This window comes from Alexandromys fortis, unplaced genomic scaffold (genome assembly GCF_014885135.2).
Source record: "Alexandromys fortis isolate MF-2015 unplaced genomic scaffold, M_Fortis_MF-2015_v1.1 scaffold_16, whole genome shotgun sequence".
Classification (NCBI taxonomy): domain Eukaryota; kingdom Metazoa; phylum Chordata; class Mammalia; order Rodentia; family Cricetidae; genus Alexandromys; species Alexandromys fortis.
Window position 1 is genome coordinate 17,634,937 of NW_026067893.1, and position 9,036 is coordinate 17,643,972.

At 46.0% G+C, this 9,036-nt stretch overlaps 1 protein-coding gene across 1 annotated transcript in view; it reads left to right on the forward strand.

Moving 5' to 3' along the window:
* Morn4 (MORN repeat containing 4) overlaps window positions 1-9,031 on the forward strand; it is an 11,160-nt gene extending 2,129 nt beyond the window's left edge. The window contains exons 2-5 of the mRNA XM_050148998.1: window positions 6,251-6,348; window positions 7,051-7,165; window positions 7,864-7,973; window positions 8,140-9,031. Of these exons, the coding sequence (XP_050004955.1) occupies window positions 6,282-6,348; window positions 7,051-7,165; window positions 7,864-7,973; window positions 8,140-8,288 (441 nt within the window). The 5' untranslated portion in view covers window positions 6,251-6,281 and the 3' untranslated portion in view covers window positions 8,289-9,031. The remainder of the gene's footprint in view (window positions 1-6,250; window positions 6,349-7,050; window positions 7,166-7,863; window positions 7,974-8,139) is intronic.
* Window positions 9,032-9,036: the final 5 nt, after the last annotated feature.

Consider the following 9,036-nt stretch of genomic DNA (forward strand, 5'->3'; position numbering starts at 1 on the left):
TTTTTTTTTTTTTTTTGCAAAGTAATAGTGTTGGACCCTAGCATCCAATCATCGAGGAAGAGGAGTCGCTCCAAGAGACCATCTCTCATATCACAGCTGATCTAAAAGTATGAGGATTTTATAAATTCTGTCATGACAGGGTCTTCCAGCAGTCGGAAGGCTAGAAGACCCTCAATGTCTGGTACAGGCTATTTTTAAAGGGAAAAACCACAGAAGGAAGGGGTGTCTGGGGGTTGTTCTTTAACTATTATGATTGGCTTATTCAAAAAGGCTATTACCAATAATTGGCTGGAGAGTGGTTGCCAGATCAGATGAGGTAAAGGGAAACTTCTGAGGGTCACTTTGCCCCTTCCCAGGGACTAAGTCAAAACATCAGTAACTGAGTCAAGACCTAAGGGTTATCTTGCTCCTATTCAGGGAGATGGAAAGTTACCAACATCTCAGTACATGCTGTTACGTCCTTGGTTCCCAGGGAAGAAGGGGAAGTAAAGATTTGTCAGAAATGGCTTCAGAATTGTCATAAAGTTCCTCAATAGGATAGTGGATTCCAGAGACAGATTAGTAATTTTAGGTTATGTTTAGCCTGCTCTTTTGCAGCTCGTCTGTCATGAGTGCAGAAAGGGTAAGTGTATGTAGGAATGTGGACCGTCTTGGTTTGTGAGTGGATTCCCTGTGCATATCTACACTTAGGGCATCTACTCCCTTCCAAAGATATGACAAGTAATGTAAACACTGACTTGTGTTCCTTATTTTCCATCTTCATGGAGTACTGGATACACTTTATTAAACTAAATTTGTCTCAGTAACTATGGATAATCATGGTTACTGGTGACATTCCCTCTTGGTTTTGTGGCTGTCCAGCTGACTTTTAATTATCATGGATAGTTACAAAACTCCCAAGTAAAAATTCAAACACTGTCCCAAGGAGTGATAGTAACAACTATTTGGACACATGTAGCAGTTTCTAGCCAAATGTATTCAGCTGTATCCTGAGACCCATGAGTTCTACACATGTTCCTTTTAATTAGCACTTCTGATGTGCTTCTTGAGACTGGACATGGTTTGGAGGAACAACTTCTGAATTTATGGAAGTGGATCACTCAACAACAAATTAACCCCACACTTGGCAGCTTAGAACTACCCTGTGCTACTCCCAGATCCTGTGGGCCAGAGATCTGGGCCTGACATCATAGAGATGGCTTCTCTTTATTCTGTAGTTTCTCAGATGAGATGGGATTCAGTGTCTGGGAGCTGGAATCATTTGACATCTGCTTCACCGATGCCTGGTGCCTGCCTGAGCTGAGATGATTGAAAAATGAGAATGCCAACCAGAGCAGCAGCACATGACCAGCACATGACCTATAACTGGCTTGGCTTCCTCAATGCTTGGGAACCTCCAGATAGCATATTTTTTTTAAATAACATTTTTATTATGTATTTTCTTATTTGTTTCTGTGTACAGGCCATGGTATGCTTGTGGAAGTCAGAGGATGACTTGCTGGATTCAGTTCTCTCCTTCCAAGTGGGTTCAGGGATCAAACTCAGGATGTCATCTTGGAGGCAGGCACCTTGATCTGCTGAGCCATCTCACTGTCCCCTGTCAGGTGTTCTTAGGTGGTGGCCCAGGGTTCAAGATACACATCCAGCAATGAGCGGAATGAACATATATGATGAACATCACGTCCATGATGCTGTATTTAAAGCAGTCCAAGTCAGGTCAAATTTAGTGAGACACTGCAAATGTCTTTAGAAAATGAAAATGCAGTCTGTAACTCCAGTTCCAAGGGACATAAACCCCTCTTTTGGCCTCCATGGGCTCCTGTGTACAAGTAGTATACATACACTTATGCTGGTTCATACACATATACATAAATTTAAAGCCCTTTTAAAAAGTGCTTTACCACATTTGGCAATAAAAATAAATTTTCAGGAGCTAGACAGATGGCTTAGCAGTTAAGAGCACTGGCTGCTCTTCCAGAGGTCTGTAGTTCAATTTCCACAAACCACGTGGTGACTTATAGCCATCATCCATAATGGGATCCAAGGTCTCTTCTATCCTGCAGGCAAATATATATATCTCAATAGATAGATAGAATCTTTTAAAAATAAAATCTCAAATTTCATCACCTTCCTTAAAATATTTAAGATATTGGCCCAAGAGCTAGTAGCATAACAAAAAAAAAAAAGAGAGAGAGAGATTTGCAACTTAAGATCATGGCTAGTACTTTGTTCATAGATAATCCTTGTTGTGTAAAAAAGCTCTTTGGACTCTTTTGGGGGGGGTCTTTTGGGGGGGGCCCACCCAGCTCCTAAATAAGTCACACACACAGGCGTATTCTTAGTTATGAATATCTGGCCTTAGCTGGGTTTGTTTCCAGCCAGCTTTTCTTATATTATCCAGACTACCTTTTTTTCTCTATTTCTGTACTTCCTTCTCCATGGCTTGCTGGGTAGCTGGGTGGCTGGCCCCTGATGTCTTCCTCTCCTTGTTTTCTTCTTGTTCTCTTGCTCCCAAATTTCTCCTTTTATTTATACTCTCTGCCTGCTAGTCCCGCCTATCCTTGTTACTGCCTCACTATTGGCTGTTCAGCTCTTTATTAGGACCATCAGGTGTTTTAGACAGGCAAAGAATCACAGCTTCACACGTAATCAAATGCAGCATAAACAAAAGTAATGCACCTGAGCCAGGTGGTGGTGGCAGCGGCCCACGCCTTTAATCCCAGCACTTGGGAGGTAGAGGCAGGCAGATCTCTGTGAGTTCGAGGCCAGACTGGTCTACAAGAGCTAGTTCCAGGACAGGCTCCAAAGCTACAGGGAAACCCTGTCTTGAAAAACCAAAAAACCAAAAACCAAAAAAACAACAACAACAAAAACACACCTGAAAAATAAATACTATCCAACAAATCCTCAAATATTTTTTTTTACCCTTTCTGGATCCCTGTGGAACAAGGTGAGATACCACCACTCTGGAAGTTCCATGTATCTTTTAGGAAAAGTAAGTAGGCACAAAAGTATTGTCGCTCTGGAGCCCTGTGTACCCATCCTTAAACCTCTCTGCAGTAATTCACCAAAGCTCAAGTGATGAGGGATTGGTTAACTACCGCTAAACACCTAGACAATGCCCTTATCTTAAGATCTAGGTCTAGTGACAGATTTTATCATTACAGTACAGTTACAAAATCTAGACAAAGATACAGTTAGTTCTTCAGCCAAGCTTGGTAGTAACTGTCATATACCCAGTATTCAGGAGGCAGAGGCAGGAGGATCTCTCTGAATGCAAAGCCAGCCTGGTCTACATAGCAAGTTCCAGGCTATCCAAGACTTCATTAGAAGACCCTGTCTCAGAATACCAAACACCCCCTCTCTCTCTCCCTCTTTTCTCTTTCTCCCATACACACACACACACACACACACACACACACACACACACACACACACACACAGCTCTTCAGATTCAGGTGGGTGTGTTTTGAAGAGTTATGTTGCAATTTGAGGGTTTTGTTTGGTTTTGTTTGCGACAAGTTCACCTACGTTGCCATGGCAAGCCTGCTCCCCCAGAAAACTGGGACGGAAGATGTGACACTTGCCCAGCATGTTTACAGCTGTGCCGTCCTTTGACTGTGACTGCCATTAACTCATTTAGTTCTAGAAAGAGCTACTGATGACCTACAGCTATCAGAATACCTTAACTCTCCTGGAAAGAGTTTTCTCTTGACATTCTTATGGAACACTTCTCTTCCTCTCATTAATGTTGTATTTGCTGAGACGCTGCTCTGACCTCTACCCAAGCCTGCTCTGATACTGGATGGAAGATAAGAGTTTCAGTTTCTGTGCGACTTGAAAGGACACTGGTCACTGGCACCAGGCCCACAAGCATTTAAGGGTCCTCTCCAGTTCTGTGCACTAGATCCAGTCCCTCTGTTCCGAAGAAGAAACGCAATTGTCCTGCTGGCATCAGGCACGTGCCTGCAAGCGAGACTGCACACTGACTGTTCCCATGGAGACCTTGCAGTCAGTGTTCAGTGTCTCCCTGTGGTACAGTCAGATTCCACAGGCTTTCAGGTGCGAACTCAAGATGTACTTACTAAAAGTGGGGGTTCCTGAGCACTAGTCCCCAAAGCTATTGGTGTGGCTTCTTTTCTATGATATATTCACCCTAGCATGCTTTCTGCTCTCATCATATACATGCCCGCCATCACCCATTCATATGAATATGTCAGTTTTTACTGGGTGATAACACACACTTTGAAAACACAGTGACCTGAAACAGCTATTATTTCTTTGCCCAGTGAAACTGTGAGTCATTGCCATGGGGCCAGGCTCCTAGGGCAGCCCTTTCGGTCCTGCTGAGTTGACATTTCTGTGGTCAGCCAGGACAATGGCTCCACATGGCCTGCCCTCATCTAGACTGTGCACTGGAAGCAGAGCAGGTCTTCTTACAGCACATGGGCAAGGCTGGGGCTTCTCAAGCCTCTGCATTTATAGGTCTCTATTATTATCTTTCGTAACACTCCATTAACCAAGTAATGCACCCAGCTAGCCCAGACTAAGGCAAGTCTGTCTCTTGGTAGGAGGACATTCATCCCTTCCCGCAGGCTCCTCTGACTGGACTCTGCTGCTCCAACCCCTCCTCTGGTCACAGTCATTTTTGTTTGACAAGTCCGACCCCACCCCCGCTGCCAGACTCTCTCTTTCTGTAACTTAGCTGCTATAGTTTCCAGGGAGAGCCATGAACTGGTCTGACCTAAAAGCTCAGCATAAAGAAGGAAGTCATCATGGAGGGCCATGTGCTTGTTCCTACTTAGCAACAACATTTTTATTAAATGTCTTTTAGATTTCTTTGTGTGTATGCTTAAATATTTGTCTGCGGGTACGTATATGCACCATGTGCTTGCCTGGTACCTACGGAAGTCAGAAGGTGGTTTTGAATCTCCTGGAAATGAAATTTGGATGATTGTAAAATAGCACGTGAGGCTGGGAATGAAACCTGGGTCCTCTGCAAGAGCAACAAGTGCTCTTAGCTACTGGGCCATCTCCCCAGCACCAAAACCTTTAACCATTCTGTGCTTTTGTTTCTTCATCTGCATTATAAAGGAGTTTGTGTTAAGTCTTTGAGGTTCTTTAAAAACTCAAGATAACTAGGCTGTGGTGGTGCTCACCTTTAATTCCAGCACTCAGGAGACAGAGGCAGGCGGATCTCTCTGAGTTTAAGGCCAGCCTGCTCTACAGAGAGAGTTCCAGGATAGGCAGAGCTATACGGAGAAACCCTATATTGAGGAACAAACAAACAAACAAAAACAAACCCTAAGGTGTCGGTGTATCTATTGCTCCCTAAATAAGCTGTCGTTTCCAGTCAGACCAGCTCCTTGTTACCTCTGTCTGCTGCTCTTTTCTTTCTTTACTGCTTATTTTTCTTTTATCCTTTTTCCTATTTGATGTAGGATTCTCCTCTGTATGCTGTGAATACCATTGGTTACAAAGAACCAGTCTTAGGCCTGTGATAGGGTAGAGTAGAGCTAGGCGGGGGAAACTAAACTGAATGCTGGAAGAAAGGAGGCGAGTCAGGGAGAAGCCATGGAGTCGCTGGAGACAGATGCACTGGAACCTTGCCAGCAGGCCACAAGCCTCGTGTAAAATATAAAAGAATGGAAATGGGTTAAATTAAGATGTAAAAGCTAGCCAATAAGAAGTTAGAGCTAATAGGCCAAGCCATGTTTTAATTAATATAGTTTCTGTGTGGTTATTTCAGGAGTCTGAGCAGCCGGGAAATGAACAAGCGGCCTCCTACTACACCTATTTATTTTGAGATGTTTCATGTAGCTAAGGATGGCTTTGAACACATGATCCCCTGCCTCTGCTTCCCAAGCGCTGGGATTACAGCCATGGTTCTGGCGAGGGCTGCTCACCCCTGTACTTGCTGATATGTGCCGTCTGAGTTGATGGAATTACATTGTCTCTGGGATAGTTTGGTGTTTCACCAACCATGTTATAACTTCACCGAGGGGAGAGACTCTGTTTTATACATCCAAGCTCGTGGTAGACATCCAGGAAATATTTGCAGATTGAGCTTCTATTTCCATCCCAGGTCACAGGAAGCAGGAGCTGGCTGAAAACTTAGAAAAGCAGGGGTGAGGTGGTGGTGGGTGTCAAGGAGGGCGTTCGTTAAATACACCTGAGGTAGGATGCCCTTACCAGAGCTCAGCCTCAGGCCCTCTGCCCTGGGTGACACTGGCTTCTCTGTTTCTTACAGGTGTAGTCCTTTCCTCCCGTCAGCAACCGCCATGACGCTGACGAAAGGTTCCTTTACCTACTCCAGTGGGGAGGAATACCGTGGCGAGTGGAAAGAGGGTGAGCAGGGTCTCAGGGCAGCCTTCTTCACGGATCTTCATTCCTCGCTGCAGGACACAGCTCACATCGTACCTGCCCTTTATTTCAGGGCTTAATGAAGGAATGGGAAATGAGTTCAGTCTTCCCACTCTGGATCGATAGTGCTTTAAGTCTCTTGTCTTATGTGTGTTTAACACAGTCTCTTGTCTTATGTGGGGAGAGCAAATGAATTTGTTTGGGTGTAAATTAGAGTTTAGGATTCACTGCACTGACTTCTTTGCTATGAGTCTTCAGAAGTTAAGGAAGATCTGGAAATGAGAGAAGACACTCAAGAGCAAGTGGCACAGCTTTTTACACTTGGAAGTGATCTATTCTTAGGGATAGCAAAATTCTTTGGAACTGTGAACTATGTTAGAAACTATACCAGAAGCAGTTTAATGGTTCAGTTTGGAAACTCAGCCTGGACACTTTAGAGCTCACAGGTTTGGTTCTAGCAAGCCACGAAACTGCCCAAGGAGATGGGCTTTTCATGCCCATAGAGGCCAAGAGCAGTTCATACTGAGGCCAGGCCTGTGCCCAAGGAGACCAGGCTTTACACACTCACTGAGACGAAGGGCAGTTTTTTGTGAGAAAGGCTATGGAGGGTATAGGCTGCTAAGCCAGTAAGAAGGGACCCTGAAGCTGCCCCATTCCAACCTGGTCCCTGTCCCTCTCTTTGCTCAGGCCGGAGACATGGTTTTGGTCAACTGATGTTTGCAGATGGTGGCACCTACCTGGGTCACTTTGAGAATGGGCTCTTTAATGGCTTTGGGGTACTGACCTTCTCAGATGGCTCAAGGTAAGTATGAGCTCGTTCCTTTCTCAGGCTGTGATAAAAATGTGGGGCACTGGAGAGCGTCTGTTCAGCCCTGAGCTTGCACAGGCCAGAAAACAGGCAAGGGGTGGGCAGTTCTCTTATTGATAACTTTGATTTTTTATTTAATTTTTACTTATTTGTAAAAGGTGCACCACACCACATGTGAAGGTCAGAGGAGTCTGTTTTCCGCTTCCACCATGTGGGTCCCCAGGATTTAACTCAAGTCATCAGGCTTGGAGACAGGTTTACTTTGCCTACTAAGCCATCTTGCCAGCCCTTATTATTTTAAAATAGATGCAAAAGTCAGGCACGGTGGCATATGTCTGTAATCCTAGGACTAGAAAGGCAGAGGCCAACCTGGGCTACATAGCAACACTTCATCTCTAAACAAAACAAATACATTACATAGATGTGAAATTGGAAACGGCCGAGAGGTGAGTGACTTTCTGCTTTACCTCTGTTCACTTAGACTCTTTCCCTGGAGCTAAGTTTCTCCACCTATGCCTTCTGAGCCCTCTGCTGCTGCGGAATGGTGTGGTAGCACAGGCAGAGCTCTGGGATGGGCGGAGTGAGCTTTGCTCTGCGCCTTGACTCACACCCGCCCGCAACTGCTTGCCTCGGTTACCCCAAACGGCTAACCCACCCACTAAAGGCTAACCACCATCTTGGTGTCTCTGCAGGTATGAGGGGGAGTTTGCCCAGGGCAAGTTTAATGGCGTCGGAGTTTTCATTCGCTATGACAACATGACCTTTGAGGGGGAATTTAAAAATGGCAGAGTAGATGGTTTTGGTAAGTTTCACCTCAGTGGGATGGTAATTTGGTGTAACAGGGATGAAAGCACTCCTCCGTAATCCAGCAACCTGTCGAGCCAGCGTGTCACTTCCCTCTCCTTCAGCCTCTACACGTGGAGCTGACCTGAAACGTTAATGCCGGCTCCTTCTCTCTGTCCTCAAAGGCTTGCTGACTTTCCCTGACGGCTCCCACGGAATACCCCGCAACGAAGGTCTGTTCGAGAACAACACGCTGCTGCGGCGTGAGAAGTGCTCTGCCGTGGTTCAGCGGGCGCAGAGCGCCTCCAAGTCAGCCAGGAACCTCACGGCCTGATGGAGCTTTGGGCACATCTGGGAACATCCCTTGTGCGCCTGTGGCGGCAGCGGCGGCGAGGCGAACAAACGAACCCGCTATGAGACGGGATTGACTGTGGTGGCTGTGGTGCCACCGTCTGTGAGGTGCTCTGTCGCCTGCCAATCAGGAGTTCAGTCGCGGGAAAGCGCGAAGGATTTGGGCCCGGAGACCTTGTTCTGCCCTTCCCTGACCTGTGCTCAAGAACGGGGCGCCTCTCTGCCTTGCTGTTACTCCGTTTCTAGCACCTTGGTACCCAGTGCTGTCAAACCACACAGAATCTCCTCATTCCACCTACCCTTACAGTAGATGATCCTGGCTCCGACTTAGGGCCAGTCCTGTGTGCCGCCATGGAGAAATCGGGAAAAAGAGGGTGGCTTAGGCCACAGTGGTTCTGTGAAGCCTAGAACAGAGCTTTCCTGTGTGTTACCCCTCATGCACCGCACCTGGAGGCCTGGCTCCAGGCTGGTCTCTGTGTCTTCTATTCCCCTTCAATGTAAGAGCGTGGCTTTCTTCTCCCTCAACTTTACAGTTAACTGTCTTCCCTACCTGACTTACAGCAGATAGCCCAGTCCCCATCTGTGCCTCTCTCTCCCTTAGATGTCAGACAGGATCCCCTCATAGAATAGCCAAATAAGAAACTAGTGTAACCAGGACGGGCTCCAAAGCTACAGAGGAAACCCTGTCTCGAAAAACTAAAAAAAGAAAAAAAAAAAAAAAAAAAACACCA